This window comes from Corvus moneduloides, chromosome 2 (assembly GCF_009650955.1).
Source record: "Corvus moneduloides isolate bCorMon1 chromosome 2, bCorMon1.pri, whole genome shotgun sequence".
NCBI classification, from domain to species: domain Eukaryota; kingdom Metazoa; phylum Chordata; class Aves; order Passeriformes; family Corvidae; genus Corvus; species Corvus moneduloides.
The window spans coordinates 31,397,874-31,419,598 of NC_045477.1; the positions used below are offsets into that span (position 1 = coordinate 31,397,874).

The 21,725-nt window shown below is 48.4% G+C and overlaps 2 protein-coding genes across 5 annotated transcripts in view; both read left to right on the forward strand.

Moving 5' to 3' along the window:
• The window catches only part of CAPN5 (calpain 5), a 52,989-nt gene extending 37,168 nt beyond the window's left edge, over window positions 1-15,821 (forward strand). The window contains exons 4-13 of the mRNA XM_032098964.1: window positions 3,100-3,308; window positions 3,724-3,916; window positions 4,478-4,671; window positions 5,324-5,401; window positions 5,948-6,143; window positions 7,453-7,575; window positions 8,254-8,450; window positions 8,894-9,015; window positions 12,032-12,168; window positions 12,481-15,821. Of these exons, the coding sequence (XP_031954855.1) occupies window positions 3,100-3,308; window positions 3,724-3,916; window positions 4,478-4,671; window positions 5,324-5,401; window positions 5,948-6,143; window positions 7,453-7,575; window positions 8,254-8,450; window positions 8,894-9,015; window positions 12,032-12,168; window positions 12,481-12,663 (1,632 nt within the window). The 3' untranslated portion in view covers window positions 12,664-15,821. The remainder of the gene's footprint in view (window positions 1-3,099; window positions 3,309-3,723; window positions 3,917-4,477; window positions 4,672-5,323; window positions 5,402-5,947; window positions 6,144-7,452; window positions 7,576-8,253; window positions 8,451-8,893; window positions 9,016-12,031; window positions 12,169-12,480) is intronic.
• A 3,450-nt stretch (window positions 15,822-19,271) lies between these two features.
• The window catches only part of MYO7A (myosin VIIA), a 101,826-nt gene continuing 99,372 nt past the window's right edge, over window positions 19,272-21,725 (forward strand). For all 4 annotated transcript variants that reach the window (XM_032098966.1, XM_032098967.1, XM_032098968.1 and 1 more), the window contains exon 1: window positions 19,272-19,362. The gene's annotated coding sequence lies outside the window, so the exon portion shown is untranslated. The remainder of the gene's footprint in view (window positions 19,363-21,725) is intronic.

Below are 21,725 nucleotides of genomic sequence, written 5' to 3' on the forward strand. Positions count from 1 at the left end.
TGAGTAGAGAGAAAAATGGATGCATCCCTGCTTGGCCAAACACACCTCTAGGGTCCTAGCAGACTTTCCCTCCTTGTATATCCCAGAGCAGAGTTCCTGACTAGAAACCACTTCAGATGAAGTAACAGGAGCCACTGGCAACATCCAAAGGGGGTTTTGCATGCCAAGTCTCACAATATGCCATTGCTACATTGCTGGGGTAGAGTTCTTGCTGCAGATATCTTGCTGGGTATTGGTGTACCACAGTAAATAAAATCCTAGACAACGGGTTCCCCTTAAGGACTGAGGCTGCTTGTGTCTTATTCATGCTCCCTTTGGAAGCTACCCTAATCCTGCATGCAATAAAGCACCAAATTTCAACTCAATGCTGGTATTTTTGAGCCCCTTTTAACTTCCTGTAAAATGTAAGATGAACATTTACCTTCTTCTCTCCTGGTATGAAAGGCTTCATGGAGTTTTTTTGTGGTTTGGAGAGGGGTTTGAAGCTGGGCATAGAAGGGGAAATGATTCTCAGGTGGATCCTTGTTTTCTTCAGAGCTGGGGAGAGAGGTGAAGGGGGCAGTGTGATCTCTCTCTGCTGCAAGGAAGATGAGCCTCTTTTTACCAGTCACTGAAACTATCCCTACACAGTTTCAGCATCCCATAAAGACTTTCAGATACACCACCCTGACCCATCTCCCAGGGGAATTTCATCTGAGTTTGTGCCACAGTTCAGCAGATTGGTACAGCTGGGTGCCTCTCTCCTTATCCTGAGTTGGCCAGTTCCCAGCAGAAGGCTTGAGAACTTGGCGTGTACCAATTTCTTGTTCTAATCAGGGACATTTTTTCCAGGGCCACAGGTGCCTTTTCTCTTAATTAGCCACTCTTAAGAAAATTGAAAAAAGCCCTAAATCAGCTTAGGGAGGGGCACCTGGTGTTTCTGAGCTCCCAATTTACCTGTCTCTGAACCTTTTCACTGTAAATTTGTCACACTAAACGGTGTTGCAGCTCCAGATTTTGCGAGACCCTAAGGAAAAAGCAGCACAGTTGGGTGAAGGAGAAGACGTGGTTTCCACTGCCCCAGTGTCACACAACCAAGCTGAGTCCAGGACTTGCTGAGATCCTAGGATGGGTGGTCCATGGCATACTCTCCAGCAGGGAACACCTCTGGAGATCAGACTCCTCTTGGGTCAGTGTACAAATACAACCCATCCTTGCTCCTGGACCTTGCTCTGGATGAAAGCTGACTGCTTGTGCTGCCTTCAGTGGTGGAGGGTGCTCCCAGAGCTGTCCCCAAGTGAAGGGATGGAGGAGGATGGTGTCCTGCCACGAATGACAGAGCAAATCTCAGACCCAGCCAGCTGGAAGCTGTCACTACCAGCTCTGGCTGACAAGCTGCCTCTAATCAATGCTGGGATCATTTCTAAGCCCTCATTAATAGCGAGTTGATTATCATGATGGTCCTCTATGACAATTCATTAGGATGAGCTCCAGGCAGGAGGGAATCGATGGGCACTGATGGAGGGTTGTCTGACCTTTCCTGGCAGTCTCCAGAGGGGACTCTGGGACATTGTTAGCACTCCTATAAAACACCAAACCCTCCAAATGTGGCTCTTTTTCATGGCTTTGTCTGCTCTGCTTCTATTGATTCAGACAACTCAAAGAGTTCCAGTGAGCTTGCAGGGCTGATGGCATGATTAATTTCAGTGTAGGAGCAGTAAGAGCCCTGGGCTGGATCATTGCTGGTAGCTAAGGAGTCGGGGGGCTCTTCAGAGGGAATTCTCTCTGCACAATTCCTGCTTTGTGACAGCAGACAAAAAAAAAAAAAAAAAAAAGGGCTCTGTCAGCTGGACAAGGGCCCAAAGCACAGTGAAGATGGTTTCACCATGTCCTGTGACTTCTTGAAGAGGCTCTTTCCATGCAATGTAGCTGTGTCCTCTCCTATCCCACCCCAACATGCCCAGCTCTCCACAGGACAGTGATTATTTGGTGTATTGGAACACAATACGTGCTTGCATGGACACCTTGGGGTTTTTCCTCACTGAGCTCATGATCCTTTGGGAGCGGGTAAGTGAAGCAGCAGGGGTGTGGACAGTCAGTCACATTCCTGCTGCTGAATAAGTCAGTATCTGTCAGCCATCAACTACAGTAAATACACATGGCCCCACAGCCCGCCCTGGCCATGCAGTAAAACCACATTGCCTCCGCCCTCAACAAAAGCTAAACTGCAGTGGGGTAGTTCCTTGCTGTGTGCCTCTGTGTCCTGGTTCTAAACAAGATGCAGATCCCCCTACGTGTAATGTCTGTGCCTGGCTGTGCTCATTTCTGTTGCAGCTGTTGGGCGAATTTTCCATCCAAAGCAGAGCTGGTGGTGCCTGCAGCCATGAAGGGCTATGGACTTTGGCAGTTACCCTTTGCTTGTGCCTGCCCTGCTGGCAGTGACACCAAACCTGTGCCTCCTCAGACTCCTCAGCTGCTCTAGGGTTTCTTTCAACTTAGGCCTTCTTTTCCTTCTTTCATCAAGTCATCTTGCTGTGCTTGCTTGGATGAGCATGGTAGCTCTTGACAGGGAAGAATGGAGACCTTGAGGGAATCCTGCTTTTCCCACTTTTATTTAACAGTTCATACAGAGTATCTGCTGCCTGTTCATTGGCAGTAGGTAGATGAATACAACACTTGCTCTTGGGCCAGTCAAGTCACACCAGAATCAAGTAGGAGAATCAAAGAAGGTGCCCTTTGTTAGTACCCTACTGACACTAAAAAAACAAAAAATGTGTTCATAAAAATAACCGCCCCTGGTTAGACAAAGAACTCTTCTGCTCCAATAGCCTGTCTACAGAAGTAGATGGCAACAGATGTCCAGGGCAGGGTTATAAGAAAGAGGACAAAGGTCTTTAACTCCACCTTCCGAGGGACAGTGAAGTCTAAGCTATTCTAGTCACATTAATCTAGTCTGCATTGGTGGAACCAGGTCCGAAATCTGGCCCCAGCAGACTGTAAGCAAATCCATCCCCCTCATATTCTTCCTTGCCTTTGATATTGTCTGCATTAGTTCCAGGATGAGAGTCAATCCCAGGAAAAAAGGGAATCATTTAGATATATGTGCCTCTTCTTTCGCAGGTCATCCCAGACTGGAAGGAGCAGGAGTGGAACCCTGAGAAACCCGAGAGCTATGTGGGGATCTTCCACTTCCAGTTCTGGCGTTTTGGTCAGTGGCTGGATGTGGTGATCGATGACCGCCTTCCTACACTCCACAACCAGCTCATCTACTGCCACTCCAACTCCAAGAATGAGTTCTGGTGTGCCTTGGTGGAGAAAGCTTATGCCAAGTAGGTACCCAGGCAGTTGTAGGATAAAGTGGGACCTGAGCACTCTGTTTTTCCTCTCTGTTCATTCATCAGCTGGCTTGCAGCAGTGGAACCAACATCTTTCCTGTGGACAGGAAAGTAGTAGTGCATAACTCAAACAGACAAAAAATAAGGGAAAAAACCCTTCTCTAGCCTTAATTTACCCTTAAAGCAAAATACCCTTCAATGTTTCTTTAAGCAACGCCTATTCTAGAGATTTCAAGTTCCTTTTACTTTGGTCCTATGGCAGCAAGAGTGCTGCAAGGAATGTGGGTCCTATCTTTTCACCGTAGTTTGCTATCCTCTCCCACTTGAAGTTCAACTGCAAATCTCCATTCCCAAGGCTGCCCTAAGAATTGTCCCTGACCCCTTTGCCATCCCTGTCACCCTCTTTCAGGTTGTCAGGCTGCTACGAGGCCCTGGATGGAGGCAACACTGCTGATGCCCTGGTGGATTTCACTGGTGGGGTCTCTGAACCTATCGACCTGACCGAAGGGGACTACATCGCTGACGAAGCCAAGCGAAACCTGCTCTTTGAGCGCGTGTTGAAGGTGCACAACAGGGGAGGCCTCATCAGCTGCTCCATTAAAGTAAGCAGCGTTACCAGTATGGTCATGGTCCCCTGGGAATAGGCGTTTTAGGAGGCAGTTGTCTTACACAGTCATAAACTTCTAAATTAGATTGGATAAATTGTGGCCAAGGGTTCCAACTTCTTGATGGCAAAAGGAGTTAATCCTGAATGCCAGCCAACCCTCTTTATTTCTTGTTGCTATGTCCAAGAGCCCAGGTTCATCCCAGTACCGTTTAAATGCTAGGAGGTGATCCACTCCAGAGAAAGACGTTTTGGTGTCTGCATCCGGGCATCTCTACAAATGCTGGTTGCCAGACCTCCCATTATAACCATAAGGATGAGCTTTATTGGTTGCCAGTATGGGAGCTCAGAGACCTCATGAAGCAAATGAAGAAAAGGAGGGATTCAGCACATAAAATGGCATCTGAGACCTGTGCCAACTGGGTTTTTCCCTGACCATTGATGCTTTTCATTTTGGCTTGAAGAAACCTGCAGGGAAATCTGAGTTCCTTTCTTTCCCAGCCCCTGCAGAGGTGGTCATGTCCCCCTGGTCTGAGCACTGTCTGTGTCCTCCTGCCAGGCCACGTCAGCGGCTGACATGGAGGCTCGCCTGGCCTGCGGACTGGTGAAGGGCCACGCGTACGCGGTGACGGACGTGCGGAAGGTCCGTCTTGGCCATGGCCTTCTGTCCTTCTTCAAGTCGGAGAAGCTGGACATGATCCGCATGCGCAACCCATGGGGCGAGCGGGAGTGGAACGGCCCTTGGAGTGACACGTGAGTTGGGATGGACAGCTTGTTTCAGTGGGAAATTCTTCCCTGTGAGGGTGAGGAACTGGCACAGGTTACTCAGAGAAGCTTGGATGCCCTATCCCTGGAAGCATTCAAGACGAAGTTGGATGGGGCTCTGAGCAACCTGGTCTAGTGGAAGGTGCCCCTATTCATAGCAGGGGGGTTGGAATGAGATGATATTTAAGGTCCTTTCCAACCCAAACCATTCTGTGATTCCATGATTCCATGTTTGTTTGTTCTAGCGAAGGATGTTTATAGCTCACCTTTGTGCTCCCAGTCTTTTTGCAGCAAAACAAGCACCCAACAGAATCAACCTCTGCCACCACTGGCTGCTGTGATGGCTGTAGATGAGATGGGGAACCAAGGGCTGGTGCAACCAGAGCCTTTGGCCAGAGTCAATTTTGTTGTCTTCACAGATAGGGCTGTGATTCTACTGGCCAAATAAAACCTTGCCAGGCTGGATTCACCTCCACTGGTCAGGAAGGAAGTTGAAGTTCCAAGCCGTGCTGCACTTTCCCCCTGTTTGGCAGATGACCTAACCACAGCATCATGGGGACTGGCTTTATATACAGTCCTTGAGCCTCAAATTCTTCTGTGTCCCTTACCTTTGAGTAATGATCCTGTTCTCTTCCCTCAGCTCTGAGGAGTGGCAGAAAGTGAGTAAAAGTGAGAGAGAGAAGATGGGAATGACAGTGGAAGATGATGGAGAGTTCTGGTGAGTCCCTCCTGAGTTCGTCACCACAGGCCATGCCCACAGCATCCTCTCACCCCATGGAGCATGTACATCATTTCCATGCATACAGCTATCCAGAGAAAATAGGCTTCCAAGCCATAGGATCTCTAGTGAAGCCCTCTCCTTGAGCCCATGGGTGTCAGTTTTGGATGGCCATGACCCTGGGATTGCAAGCTGCTCTGTATCACACAGGGGCCAGACCATTTCGCCAAGGCACTGAGAACCTGTCATAAATGTGCTGAATTTCACAGACTCACCAGGAACATTTCAGTATCACATTTACCCTTGGGTGGGGAAAGGGACACTGTGCTGCTTCTCCTGCTCCAAAACACAGAGATCTGTTGTTTAAACTCAAGAAGTATTTACTGCAGGCATAGACAAAAGTACCTCCATCTCTTCTGGAGATATTTTTTGTTATTCATCAGCCATCAGAGACAACCCACACTCTCTAACAGGTGATCAGGAAAATCCCTGCAGTGTACTTTTCCAGGGAATGAAGCAGCATAACCCAGTTCTGTCCTGATTCAGGATGACCTTTGAAGATTTCTGCAAATACTTCACGGACATCATCAAGTGCCGTCTGATCAACACCTCCTACCTGAGCATCCACAAGACCTGGGAAGAGGCAGTGCTACATGGGGCATGGACCAGAAGCAGTGACCCCTTGAAGAACCGCTCTGGAGGCTGCATCAACCACAAGGACACCTTTCTGCAGAACCCCCAAGTGAGTAAGGGGGCAGAGGCCCTTCTGGAGCCTTCACATGTGCTTCCAAGTGTTTAACTGTCCTACAGGTACCTAGAAGACTGAAATGGCTACCAAACCTCTAATAGATTATTTGTGCTTATGGCAATTCTCTGGCTCAGCATGACCAGCATTGAGGCCAACTCTATTAACCTTATCCCTCTTATCAGGGAGACTGCATCCAAGCACCCTTGGCACAAGGGAAGAACAAGCTGTGCCACAGGGTATCAGTGTTGTCTGGTTCCAGTCCAGGAGTCATTTCCAATAATCTGGATGTCTGAATGACCAAATTCCAGGTTTTTTGCCCAAACTTTGACACTGTTAAATTTACCAGGACAGGTGTAGCCCATAGAGCCATTTCCTTCTAGCTTGAAGTTCATTTCCTGGAGCAAACTTTTCTGGAGAAAAGGAGGCTCAAGGGGACCTTATGGCTCTCTACACCTTCCTGAAAGGAGATTGTATCCAGGTGGGAGTCAGTTTCTTCTCCCAGGTGACAAGTGGTAGGACAAGAGAAAACAACCTCAAGTTGTGCCAGGGGAGGTTTAGATTGAATATTAGGGAAAACTTCTTCACTGGAAGGGTGAAGATGTTAGAAGAGGCTGCCTAGGGCCATGGTGAAATCACCATTTCTGGAAGTGTTCAAAAGGCATGTGATGTGGGGGACACCCGGGGACATGGTTTAGTGGTGAACTTGACATTGCTTGGGTAAGGGTTGGACTGGATGATCTTAGACATCTTTTCTAACATAAATGATTCTACAATTTTCTTGTCCTGCTCTGAACTCAGTGATTCTCAGTATCACAAGTGAGGACCTTTTGTGTCCTTCATCTAACAAGCAGATGAAGGATGGTCTGGTCCATTGCAGGAGATGTCATCAAGGATGTGGGAGAGTTGTTTCCAGCTTCCAGCTCTGTATTAGCCTTTTTGTTAGGTCTCTGAACATCAGTTCATCCTTCCATGCCTTATAGGAGGAGTTCTGGCAGACTGCAGGGGGTGAAAATCTCTGATATAGGACTACATCTAGACTGCTTGGATTCTGCTGAGCAATTCAAAGACTGGATTTCGCAGTATTTCTCTAAGATGGGCCAAAAAGGTCACTGTCTTGGCAAGTTGATGCCAGGTCCCAAGAAGAGAGTGTATGGGCTCTCAGAGTGGGTGCTGAAGCCAGGTTGTCCCTGCATGGAAGTGGATGGAGAGAAACTGATGTTAAATCTGTTAAATCCACCCCCACCCATGCCCAGGGATCCTGTATTAATCAAAATCTCCCTTACCTTCCTCTTTTTGCTTCTAGTATGTGTTTGATGTGAAGAAGGCAGAAGATGAAGTGCTGATCTCCATCCAGCAGAAGCCCAAAAGGACCACTCGCAGAGAGGGCAAAGGAGAGAATTTGGCCATAGGCTTTGATATCCATAAGGTAGGCTGGGGTTCCTGCATGTTGGCCTGAATGCCACTATAAATTTGTTGGTTGTGGAGTGGTACATCAGTCCTGCATGACCATATCGCTCATTTAAGCATTATCTGGGTACTTCTGGGGTGCCATCAGCACAGCCTGCCCTCCTCTGGAGATGAAGAGGGATATCAAAGGGGTCAGCATGGAAAACAGGTTGCCTCGAGCAGCTGTGGATACTCCATCCCTGGAAATGTTCGAGGTCAGGATGGATGTGGCTTTGAGTAACCTGTTCTAGTGGGAGGTGTGCCTGCCCATGACAGGGGATTGAAACTAGATGATCTTTAAGGTCCCTTCCAACCCAAACCATTCTGTGATTCTGCACAGTTCTTGCTAAAAGCAATGATTAGTCTTTTCTCTCCAAATGTTGAGATCTGTTAGACTAATCCTTACATGTTGTTTGCTGGGTCCCCAGTGTTAAGCTGTGATGCAGGAGATGAGTCCCTGAGCCGAAAGAATTGGGAAAGCCACGTCCACAGTTGCTTTCCACCCAGCACAGCTGGGACCAATTTGCTGGTTCTCTTAACTCCAGGTCTCCTGGCACTGTGGACTCAGTCCTTGCAGTCTTTCCCCCTCCATGGTGGATACCAGTACATTTTCAGCCAGTGACAATGCGCTGACCATCCCACTGTGGTCTCTGCCCAGGTGGAGTTGAATAGGAACTACCGGATGCACACCCTGCAGCAGAAGGTGGCCAGCTCCATCTACATCAACTCCCGCAGTGTCTTCCTGAGGACAGACCTGAAGGAAGGCCGCTACGTCATCATCCCCACCACTTTTGACCCTGGTCATGAAGGCGAGTTCCTTCTCAGGATTTTCACAGACGTGCCTTCAGATTGCCGGTAAGGAGCATGAGCAGGGATGGGGAGGAATTGGCTCTTTGGAGACAGCCCTGTGCTTTTGATTTGTGGTTTTTCTTAATAGTCACAGCCTTGCCTGCAGCTGCTCTTTGGCTTTCTGTTAAGGGTGATCAAGAGACAGGACATCTTTACAGGTCTCTCCACAGACATGCAGAGAAGCTCCCACTCTGCTTCTAAGCATGATATGGGAGGGCATCCCAAAACCAGGTTGAGGAGATTGGAGTGGGGAGCAGAGTCTGACAGTGGACAATGGATAGTCATAAAACCACAGAGTATTCTGAGTTGGAAGGGACCCACAAGCATCATCCAAAGATCATTAAGTCCAACTCTTAAGTGAATGGGCTATACAGTCCTTCATTGTGCCAGAGCAAACTCCTTGGGGTAAGATTAGGCACCTCTCAAAGGCCACATGTTTTTCCTTGCAGAGAGCTGACATTGGATGAGCCACCACACACCTGCTGGAGTGGGATGTGTGGCTACCCACAAGTAGTATCCCAGATCCATGTCCTTGCTGCAGCTGGGCTCAAGAATCAGGACTCCCAAGGAGGTACTGGTCTTTCCCTACCTGTTGTCCGGCCCCGGAGGAGTTGGGAGGTGATTTATGAACTGGGATGTGGCTGGAATTTATATTGTTTCCTTTCCCTGGTCTTAAAATTAAGAATCAAACACGATTTAAGGGAAAAAGGGTTTTTTACCTTGGTGTTTATTTAAGGAACCTTAAGGTGCACCACTTCATCCAGGTGGAATGCGCCGAAATGCACGCTGAAATGCACCCCGATGATAGATCACGTCTACAGTTTATAGACCTTGCAAATTAGCATATCTATCAAAGATTCCCCAATGAGAGGCTCAAACAAACCCCCCATCCCAAGGAATCCCCCCCTGGATGGGCCTATCTTGGCTTACAGGATGTTCTAGGGAAGACCTTGGTTTCTCAGGATAGCATAGGGGTTTCCGGCCTCCAACTGCGAGGCCTCCAGGATATTTGGTCTCCTGGCTTAACGGAATATTGGGTCTAAGCTAAGTTATCAGACTTAAGGAATTACAAATATGCATGCTAAAAGCACTAGGGATACATAAAACCAAACTCACTTCTTGCAGTGGACATGATCTGGGAGCTGTTATATTTAGGCTGTTATCTGAGACCCTCCCAAAACTTCCCCAAAGCCCTTAGCAGTGGTCCTGTAACAACCCAAGCTTTCCTCTCAAGTATGAGCAGCCATAAAAGCCAGGAATTGTATTTAAAGGCATTTCAGTAGGAAGGACAGAGAAACAGCGTGATGTGTAGCATTCATCCCTGGAGGCTGGATAAATGTCTTATCAGTAGAGGGTATGTCAAATTTAGGTCACTTTGGGATGGTGTGGATCTAGACCAATTCTGACATCCATCACTTTTCTTGCATGGAAGATGGCAGCAGGACCATACCTCCCCCTGTCCTACAGCCACACAGAGGCTTATGGCAAGAGCCCTATGTACTGTCTGCCTGGAGCATCTGGACCAAGAAATCCAGTGGCAGTGATAGCTTGTACTGGGAGATTGCTGAAGTTGGGATGGAAGGTCTAGAGGTTGCAGTTACAGAAGCAAATATCTTTCCACCATGGAAATAGACCAGATCCTAGCCTTTCTCCCCCATTTCCTGAGTCAAGGACATGTGGTGGTTGTGGCAAGATTTAGCCAAACACTTTCAAGCCAAATTTAAAATATAAAAATTAAACACTTAGAAGATCTAAATAAAACCCAATTAAAATTGTAATTTTTTTTACCCAAGAATTTTTATTAGGGCTGCCTATCACTATATCCCTGAGAGTAAAGAGCAGGATCTTTCCTAAGCAAGGACTAGTCAAATGTTCTTACTTCCCACATGCCACAAAGGGAGTTCTTATGCCCTATCTGGTGTTTGGGGAGGGAATTTAACCCTAGGCAGGTGGTTTTTTCTTGGATTATTCACAACAGGTCAGTGCACCTGTAGCAATGCAGGGAAATCGGAAGCCAAAGGTCTCTGAACTGTTCACAGAAACAAGGAGGTTTATCTTTCCTTCAGACAAGAAGACGTGTGGATTCTGGAGTCACAAAACATTTTCTCCACAAAAACCCCTTGGGAATTGCTTTCTTCCAGCTGTTTTCCAGCTGTTCAGCTCCCACCACCAACAATGTGTTTGGTGTTTTCCAGTGCAATGGCATCTCTCACACATCCCAGACCAGGCCTTTCAAAACACTTTGGCAATAGTGATTTACAGATAGGAATTTGGCTCTGGCTGATGGAATCTGAGGATTCAATGGGACATCCCAAAAGACAAGGTAATTTGGAAAAACAGCTGTGAGATCCAGCAGCTGTGTTTCACCAGGGGAGCCAGATCCTTGCCAACAGAAAGCGAGCAAAGAGGTGGTCTGGAAATCAAAATCCCTGGCTGTCAGAAGGGGCTGGTTTGTTCCTCCTCATTTCCACATTTCCCTTGGACAAGAAAACTCATCCAACAGGTCTGTATTTCCATCATAGCAACTAAAGTTCATGGTGAGAAAAAGCATTCTGGCAGTTAAATTTCCATAGCAATAGCTCTTTCTCTACTGAAATTCCCCAAACAAGCACTTTGTTTGGCAAGATGAAAGTATTCATTAATGAGGGACTCTTTCCTTCTCCTGGAAGCTCAGGTACCATCCAGCTGTGGGCTGGTAGTATGTAAACTTGGTAACTTAATCCTCTATTTGGTATTTCCTTGTGTGAGCCTCTTTCTCTTCTCCATGGTTTTAATTCTGCCTGCCTCTAGGAGAGCAAATCCTGAAAAGAGGGCTGAGTAGGATGGTGTCCTCCATGGAACATTTACTGCAATGGTCAGGAGGATTTGGAGTGATGAAGGAGTGTTTCTGTAGAATATGGGGACAAGAGAGGTGGCCCTTTCATAGAATCATAGAATTGTTTCAGTTGGAAAAGCCCTCTAAGATCATCGAGTCCAACCCTTAACCCAGCACTGCCAAGTCCACCACTAAATCCTGTTCCCAACAGCCACATCTGCGCATCTTTTAAACCCCTCCAGGGATGGTGACTGTACCACTGCTCTGGGCAGCCTGTTCCAGGTGCTTGATAAGCCTTTCTATGAGTTAGTTTTTCCTAATATCCAGTCTAAACCTCCGCTGGTGCAATTTAAGGCCTTTTCATCTTGTCGTGTTGCTTGTTTCTTGGGAGAAGAGACCAACCCCCACCTCGTTACATCCTCCATTCAGACAGTTGTAGGAGTCATAAGGTCCGCCCGAGCCTCCTTTCCTCCAGGTTAAGCCCCCCCAGCTCCTTCAGCCGCTCCTTATCAGATTTGTGCTCCATCGAGACCCTTCCCCAGCTTCATAGCAGTCCATCAACACCTGCTGTGCAGGGACAATGTCACCCAATAGAATTAAACCCAAACAGCTGAGCTCCATGGACATCATACAGGGTGTGACAAACGCTTTGGCAGATACCCATCTCCTCTGGTGGGATATGGAGGCAGAGGACTGCATGACACCCCTGGAAAAGGACTCTAAGGAGTTACAGAAGCTACAACAAACCAGAAATTCCCTTTTCTCTCCTCAGGAGCTGACCCTTATGTGATCATCAAGTGCGAAGGGCAAAAGGTTCGCTCTCCAGTGAAGAAGAACACGGTGTCACCAGAATTCGATGTGAAAGGGCTCTTCTACCGCAAGAAGCCAGGACAACCCATCATTGTTCAGGTACCTGCCAGGCAAGCAGTGGGCTGAGGGATGGAGACCCTCTCTCACTTGGAACCCCCCCCCCACCCTCTCCTCACACTGTCCACAGCAGATCTGTTCATTAGTTAATGCAGCTCAACCTCTCTCACCACCATGGTGACATCTGGTAAAGGCATGTCCTTCACCCGTCTCACTTCCAGAGTGACACCCTCACACCTCACCACCTCCCTGGCTTCAGCTCAGGGCACATCCCCAGTAACCCCTTCTCTCCAGTTCATGAAGGTTGGCTGCATCCCTGAAGGAGCTGCTCTCATCCCTGTTTTGTTTCCACAGATCTGGAACCACAACTTGATAAGTGATGAGTTCTTGGGCCAAGTGGTGCTCACGGGGGATCCCAGCGACCGGCAGTCGGTGCACACACTGCACCTCCAGGACAAGGGGAACAGGAGGTCAAACGATCTCCCTGGAACCATTGCTGTGATGCTGCTCAGCAGTAACATCCTCACTAATGTCTGAGTACTCAAGGATGACTCTTCTGGTGCCACATATGTGAATATAAACATGCACACATACATATATATAGAGAGAGACACACAGAGCCTACCTACCACCTGCAAAGTGTATATGAACCATGCATGCATTCCACTCCAAGGAGCCAATCTTGTGTTTTCAATGTTAAAAAATGGTGCCTTTTTTGGGGAACCGCAATGATCCTTCTGCTGGCGTCCTCTGCAGCCCCCCTGGCTGCCACGTGCACTGTGGGACCTCTGTGAGCATGCTGTGTGTCCTGACAGCCAGAGCACGATGCCCTGGGGCTGTTTGTTTACACAGGCTGGCACACACACGTGCCACCACGCACACGTGTGGCCACCGTGGTCCCACCAGCTGCTTCAGTGCATCTTCAATGTGTTTGCTTGGGTTAAGAGTAGTGTGCATGGAGTTTTCTCCCTTGAAATTACCATGTAATCGCTTATCTGTGGAGGCACCACAGCAAAGGAGAAGTGGAAAAACCGATCGGGGCCTGCTGGATGTTTTTTGGATATGGGTTTGCATACTGCAACTGCAAGGAAAACGCACCAAGGCAGCCCAAATCCCAAATCCACAGGGGCAACAAGACCAAAGGCTCCATCATTTTGGGGACAAGCTGTCTCCACCCAAGTCTTGTTCAACCCCATGCAACTCTGAAGTATACAAAAATAACAACAGCTGTGGTGGGATAACTGTTCTCTGGGGTCAAGTTTCTGAATCAGTCTGCACCCGTCTCCCGTGTGTGCCTCCTGAACTCCCGTGGTGCCTGCTGTCTCCATGTCTCCATGCCATCTCCATCCCAAAATCTCACCCCAGGAGCTGGGGCGGGTTGTCTACTGGGGCAGTTCAGTGTTTAGGTAAGAGAAGGTTGGTTCCTCTGAAGGCTGAAGTGTCAAGTTCAGGGGATGGGGAGCTTTGCTCCATGGGCTCCATCTGTACTGCTGCCTACAGTTCATCATTTCTCAGTGCCTCGCTTTCTCAAATTCTTTTTAAAAATAGTGGGATTTTAGCTTGTACTAGAGGAGCACTGCTCCCAGTGCAGCCTGAAAATGCTGGGAATATTTCATTCATACCAGTGTCCATCTCTCACCTTTAATTTTCAGTCTCCTGTCATGAAGTATGAGTTGCACAGTCCTAGAGCCAGTCTCACAAGCACAACCCAAATGCATCCTTGGGGATGTGTCTAGGGCCACAGTCTGCTCCTGATATCCATGAAAACTGGGTTAATCTTCCTTATTCCACTGGGTGGCAGAATCTGGCTTCTTATAAATCATCCCAGATAAACCAAACAACAACCCGTTGTCTGGCCTTTCAGCAGCTGACTAGGACAAGTTTCAACCCCTTTTTTTTTCTCCTGTTGTTTGGGTTTTTTTATTCGTGTGCCTTTAAAGTGGTGCAGGTTAAGGGATTTTTCAGTTAGATTTTCTAACGAGCAAATATTTTGCAGTCACCTGCATGCAAGTGGAAATTAATACAAAATCTTTGAATCTTGGTAAATTTTGACCTGAGCAGAGTCCTTTTCCTGGAAGAAAAGTGAACAGGAAAGCCTTCTTTTATCATAGCAAATGGTTTCTGCTTGTCCTACTGAACACCCATGTTTGTCCTGCAAGTCTGTTTGGGGTTTTCTTAAAAGTACCTAAAGGTCTGCTAAGTCTGAAACATGGTGAAGTGTTCCCCAAAGTCACAGTACCTGCTAGCTCAGTTCTTGGTGCAACCAGAAGCTGATGGTGCAACTGCAGTGATTTTTGCAGGCTGCTTTTCCCCTTTCCTCATCTTCACAGTCCTGCGGTTATGAGTTGTCTTTTTTACCACATTTGCTTATGTTCTTAGGTCTTGTTTTCCAGGACTTAAAGGCAAGCAGAGGTCCCCATGATGCTCTTTCCAGATCTCAATTACTCCTGGCTTGCACTGAGCACCCTCCAGCTCCAGGTGCCATCACTGGGACCAAGTTTGGTTCAGCATCTTGCAGAATTGACTTAAATGCTCCTAGTTAGGTAAAGCAACTTTTTGATCCCAAGGTCAAAGCAAATCCTTGAATTTGGGAAGACCAATGCAGAGATATTTTGATTTTATCCTAGTTTTGTTTATGAGACTAATCACTGAAAATAAATGGAAGCAGGACTGTGGGGTTAGAAGGTATGATTTGGGTCTTAGGAGAAGATCTCTCAGGCTTATGTTCAGAGCGATATGTGAGAGGGATGCCCGAAGATACCTCACCTGGCAGGGGGATGAGCTATTTGGCATCGCAGGAACGTGACAGGACCATCATCAGCAGATGGAGGTGTCCTGCCTGCCTGCCTGCATTAGCCTTGTTTTCTCAGGAAATCAGGCTGTGGGTGGCTGCAGCAAAGGAGAGCCGTTTGTCCAGGAGTGCCCTGCCATGTGCCAAATGGCACCGTGATCCCCAAGGAGTGGTGCCAAAGCTCACCAAGGAGTTGTGGTGCCCTGGTACCCATGGGCAGCCTCCTTCCTCCCTACAGAGAATCAAGCCATAAAGAGAGGAAAGGCAGCTTTTTAATAACGTCTTAAAAAAAAAAAAAAATCATCTCTCTGTATCAGGACAAAATTGTCTTAATAACAGTATTATTTGTCCTTTTTAAAACAAAAAAAAAAGAGAAAACTTTGGAAAAGTTAGAGCAGAAGCCTTCTTTCCCTACATTTCAAATGAAATGACAAAAATTACCTTTCTTACTCTTCTTTTTGTCTTATTTGTAGAGCACATGAGGGAAGGGAATTATTGAAATGCCATTCCTATTGTTGATGCCTTTTCTCTTTGAATGAAGTAAACAGAAATATTCAGGATTGATTTTTTTTTTTTTTTTTTTTTTTTTTTTTTTTTTTTTTTTAGAGGAGGGCAGGTTTGAAAAACACTTTCCGGTCCCTCATGAGTGGGGTAGGACATGTGTCTGATGTATTTCACATTTCTTTTGTTAATCATTTCAATGGTTGCAGGCAGCCTGGCATTACACTCTGTGGAATTAATTTCTTTTTGACATCTGCCTGCTAAAACAGGCTGTGACTTGTCTTCATCTCCAAAGGCACTGACGTGTCATGCTGCACAAGGTCAGAGAATGGTCCAAACAGAAAGCCAACATTGTACAGCTGTAAACCTCCTATAAATAAATAAATTGTGTATATTTTATTCAGACTCCTTGCCTTTGAACTGCTTTGTTCTTCCAGAATGCTTTTGATGGGCACAAGGTGGCTCTGCAGAGCCTTTTGAATTTGCTTGATTCACCAAACTCCATTCTAATTATTTTCTCTGCAGACTTTGAGACTGAGACAAGGTGATCTGCATGAGGCTTTCACACAAGGTTACACTCACATTCACAGAGAAAATCCACGGAGGGGATGGGTAACCTCCTCTGACTATAAATAGCCTTTGCATCCTATACCCCAGAGTCACCACAGTGCAGGGCACTTGGGTTTTTGAGCCTCACCTGACTTGGAAAAGAGCTCTGCAGATTGCTGAAAAAACAAAAGGAGAGGGGGAGAGTTTATGGGCGAAGTAGAAGGAGGAAGAGGGTTTTGGATGGCTTTCCCTCAGAAAACAAACCTGCACAATGCACATCGGAGCGTTTGAAAAGCCTGGCCCTGCCCATGGGTATCTCCAGTCTTGCTGCTGCAGCATACAGACCCAAAGCTCTGGCACTGGGATCTCGCTTCCATCTCGGCTTCCCTCCACCAGCTGCCTGTGCTCAAAGGCTTTGCAGCAAGAAGGAGCTGTGTGCTTCTGCAGCCCACCCTTAGGAGCCTGGAGCAGATATCTGGAAAAAGCCCTTCTATTGTGGGGTGAAGGTATCTTCCCGGACCCTCCAGCCTTAAAAGGACCTTTCTTAGGGGAAAAGCCTCACAAACACCTCAATTCTCCAAACATCCTGATACCCTCATGGAAGGTGTCCTGAGCAGCAGACCCGGCTGGGCACATATGCAGCCGAACATAGCACAGGAGCTCTGGTGTAGACCAGGCAGCTTTACTGAGTCTTGCTTGGTGCACATTTTATAAAAAAGGTCTATGCAAGCCTGGGTAAGCCACAGACTATCATGGAGGCATGGAGGTTGTGCTTTCCCACCAACATCCACACCTTGATTTTGCTGATAGTGGGGCAGTGGGCTGAAAAGTGTAGGTTGATTTGCAGCCCTGCCTGTGTCTGTGCTGATGGTGCACACCAGCACAGAGATAGGGATGCTGGAATTTGTGTGGGAGGGCAGCACGTGAGTGTGGAGATGTGCGGAGACTGTGCATGTTTGGAGACCAGCAGCAAGTAGTAGAGCAGTGTACAGCTCCAGGCAGGATCCACCCCAGGCTCACCAAGGGTCCTGCAGCATCTCCTCATCCCTACAGCAGAGTCATTTGCCAGGGATTTCTGTTCACAGCATTAATTTCATATAGTTTCATATCAGTTTTTGTAGGGGACTTTTTTTAAGGACTTTTTGTAAGGGCATGTTTTGATAGAACAAGTGGGGAATGGCTTTGAAGTGAAAGGGTGGGGTTAGATGAGATACCTGGAAGAAATGCTTTACTGTGAGCATGGTGAGGCACTGGCACACGTTGCCCAGAGCAGTTGGGGATGTCCCATCCCTGGAAGTGTTCAAGGCCAGGTTGGGTGGGGCTCTGAGCAACCTGGTCTAGTGGAAGGTGTTCCTGCCCATGGCAGGGGTTTGGAACTAGGCGATCTGTAAGGTCCCTTCCAACTCAGGCCATTCTATGGTTCTATGGTTCTATGATTCTATGGTAAATTGGCAGTTCAGGGTCTGCCTTTGACCTGAAAGTGCATCTTCATGAAGGAACAGACATCCATCCTATGGCTGAAAGTTGATGCTGAAGTATTTCTTCTTGCAGCTAGATCCCCCATAGGTACCATCTTCCCACCTTAATGCCTGCATACATATGAATATGAGGCTCATACCATATGAGCCTCCTGCCCCTCAAAAGGATGAGGGATTTCCAGCAGGAAGGGCTGCAGAGGCAGAAGGGCCTTCAGCAATGGGGCAGGTTCATTGCCTGTCCCTCAGAACTGTTCAGGTGCTGCCACATCCTTGGCCAATAGCCCAGGTTAATACCAAGGGAATGGCCACTGGAGTCTGTTCTGAGCAGTTGTCTGAAGGCTCCTTGCAGTCTTCAAATCCCACCTCCAAACCCAGTGGTGCAGTCAGGAAGTACCTGCGTTCCTGGCAGAGCCTCCCTCACTGCCTTTCCACACATGCATGGGTCATGTTGGGCCCAAGGAAAGGCTGCCCAAGCCCTTCCAAGCGCATCAGATGCAGTCCAGAGCAAAGCCCAGACACAGCCAGGATCTGCCCTCACATCCACACCAACTATATTGACACAATGAGGAGGGCTTGAGTGAAACTGGGCATGGTGGTCACAAATCATCTGTCTTGAGCTCAAGGTCAGCTTGAGTCTGTTCATGGCTGAGGACTGGACAGCAGCAGGGCATTTCTAAGGGCTGGGGAAGGGACCTGTGACTTCTACACTTTGAGCAGAGTTCCTGGTTAGCTTTGAAGCAAGGAGGCTCCCTCTTATTGCTCCTTACTTTTGCAGCATCACCAAAAAAACGCATTCAACAGGAGGATTTCCAGCTCCCTCATTCCTAAGTGGAGCTTAGAAACAAATTTTACAATAACACTGCAAATGAAAAGGTGTATTTTGCAGCTTTCAGTAGCTCAAATGACAAGCTTTATACCTAAGTAAGAAACCTCAGTAATGTTTCGTAGCTCAATTAAAATCCAACCCCACCTTTCTCAGCAGGAAGGAAAAAAGACACTAGCCCAGATTTGGGAAGGGAGTCACCAGGTCAGAGTTAAGCTTCTAGGCAAAATCTCAGCTCTGAGTTTCCTGGTCCTCAAGTGTTTTCCTGTCCCAGTTTTCACATTTACAAGTGCACAAGGCTGGTGCATTCAAACCATGATGCCTGTCAGCTCCTGGCCTCACCCCATAGGACCTCAATACAGTCCCTTGCACAGGCCAGAGACCTCAGGGCAGGAGTACCCTTCCAGCCACCCTTTAGCCCAAGAATCCGTCAGGGCTCCGTACAACAAGGACTTGGAACTGCAGATAAACCTGTAGCAGGGATCTTCATGGGTGCCATGAAAACATTTTACATGAGCAGATAGGAAAAAGGGGGTATGGTTTTAAACTTAAAGAAGGGAGACTTAGATTAGATATTAGGAATAAATTTTTTACTGTGAGCATGGTGTGGCACTGGAAGAGGTTGTTTGCCCAGAGAAGCTGTGGATGCCCATCCCTGGAAGTGTTCAAGGCCAGGCTGGATGGGGCTTTGAGCACCCTGGTCTAGTGGAAGGTGTTCCTGCCTATGGCAGGGGTTTGGAACTAGGTGATCCGTAAGGTCCCTTCCAACCCAGTTCATTCTACGATTTTATGATAACATAACCCGGGGCAGCCTCCAGGGATGCAGGAGGACGCATCCTTGGAGAGTGAGGCTGCTGCGGGAGCGCGGCGCTTGCGGTTCCCGCGATGGAGGGACCACACGCACACCCACACACACTCACACCCCCACACCACACCCACTCCCATACCAGGGGCTGGCTGTAGCCCGGCTCCTCCCCCGCTAAGAGGCTCAGCCGGGGCCGGCGCTGCCCTCGCTTGGTGCTGGAGGCAGCACGGCTCTGCGCCAGGCACCCGTGCCCCGTCCCCGCCGCCGTCCCTGGCCATGCCCCGCTAAGGTAAGGCGGAGCGGGGGCAGGCGGCACCCGGGGAGCCAGGCGGGGGACTGGGGATGCTCCGGGTGGGGTGCAGCGGGGCTGCGGTGGGAGCGCTCTGGGATGCGGTGGGGCGCGGTGAGGTGCGATGGGTGGGATGGATGGAGGTGCCTCCGCCGGGGCTGCGGGCGGCGAGCCGGATCAAACCTGGGGAAGAGGCTGCGCTCGATGGGAGGGGGGAGACGACACGACCGCAGACCTGCCCTCAGTGCCCAGCAGCCCCGAGCCAGCTCGGCTCCTTCAGCATGGATTAGTGGCTCGGTAATTTCTAGCTGCTGCTTAATTTGTCTGGGGTCACCTAGCATTGAGCTGGAGTGAAGGGTGGAGGGCATTGCCCTCCTGTGCTGTGTTGTGCAGCCCTCCACCCCTTTGCTCCACAACCCTTTCACATTCAGGGATACCTCTGGAAGTGCTTAAACATGGGGAGAGGCTTTGGGACATGTCCCTGGTGCATGGATCCACTGACAGTGCCACAAGACCCCAGGTGTCTTCCCAGTCCACCTCACCCTCTTCCTGCTTTCATGCAGCTCCAAATACACCATTTAGGTGGAGAAAGCACAACCTGCTCTCAGGTGGCTGCTGCTCTTCGGGGAGCAGCAGGAGATTTCCTTGGCTGCAGCATAGCACAGATTGTGCCCAGGCTGGTTTTGGGGGGTGTCCCCTGGGTCACACCAGTGCTGGTAAGCAGTACCCAGGGCCTTCCAGACTATTTAAATTATTAGGACCATCCCTGGGAAAGGACTGAGACTTGATATGGCATAGGCAATTCCCACAAAGCAGTTTGCATTTTGCTGCCTGGTTTGGGAGTATGATGTATATGGGCTGTGCTGGACCAGCTGAGCACAGTCCCAAAGGAAAGTCCCAGGGTTTCCTAGGATATTTACAATTACATTATCCGAAGGAAAGTGGAACAGAGATATCTTGGTGTCTCTGGGAAGACTGGGGTGTATGGTGGAGGACCTGTCATGTAGGCAACACGGAGGGGGAGTTTGAAAGGCAACACGCCAGTGGGTCTAAGATTGCCTGGTCACCCCTTGCTGTTAAGTCTCCCCTGCAGAAGGAGGTGGTAGAAGCTAGAAATGATTTTCTCACAGCCCTAGGCTGTGGTGCTGGTGTGAGTGCTTCTCTCTATAGTCTGGGCAAAAGCATGTCCAAGAATCAACTCTGTGGGGTTAACCTATGCATTACATAAAGATGGCAAGGACAGGGTTGTTGCAAGCCGACTCGTCTCCCATCCTCCACTGTAGGATGCTATGGGTCTTACTCTTCCCATGAGGTGAGGGACTGCAAACTCCCAACACTGGTAATGTGAAGCTATGGAATGGTTTTGCAGCTTTGACTGAGCTTTGTCAAAGCTTCAGTCAAAACCTGCATCCCTGTGAGACCCTCTGAAGTCTGCTCCCTACCCTGTGCCTAAACTGTCCCAGGGACAACCAAAGAGGGACAAACAAGGGTAAAAAAGCCAAGACAGCACTTCCCTCTTGTTCATTGATGGTCAAAATTGTTTTTACCTGTGGCTTTGCGATGTCTGAGCCCTTACAATTCCCAAATATGTATATCTAAATTGTGTTTAACTTTGTGGTGATGGCCTGGTGACAAACTGTCCCTCTTCTCTCCCTGACCTGTTTGAAGCTTTGATCCTCTGTAAAACTAAGATGTAGGGCCAAAGTCTCTTCTAGGGCTGTTTGGGGTAAGACTGGAGTAACTTCATGAAGCTACAGGATATCCCCATGGAGAGGCATTTATGAGATCTGAATCCTGTCCAGGGATGACCCTGTTTTCAAGGCAATATTATTTCTAACTCCTTTTCCCTCCTCAGAGCAGCCAATTCATCTCCCTAACTGTTAAGTTTCCCCAGGCTGAGGGCTGCTCTACAGTGTTTCTGTCTTACGCTTGCTAACTTGTGACTTCGCAATCCTTGGGTTGCCATGGAAAGGATTATGCTGTGATTAATGAAGGCATTGTCAGCTAATAGTTTTTTTCAAAGCCTCTCCTGGAGCTGCAGAGAACAGCTTCCAAGCCTGGCAGAAAGGGGCTGACAGGATAGGTGGCTGCAGGCACTCAGTCCTGGGCACATTTTTGGTTGTCCACATCAAGACCATGCTGTCGGTAGCTGGCTGCAGTCACTGTCACATCGGCTCTCCCAGTCCCTTTTGAGGGTGAGAGGAAAAACAGGGGGGGTTATTGTTCTCTTGGAGCAGAGCCAGTGTTTTTGTGCTCCCAAAGCAGAGTGGGACAAGTGTCACTATACCAAGGGTTTGGCAGGATGTGGAGACGGCATGTAAGATGGCTTTGCACTGTGAAACCCTCCTCTCTGCTAGGCAATG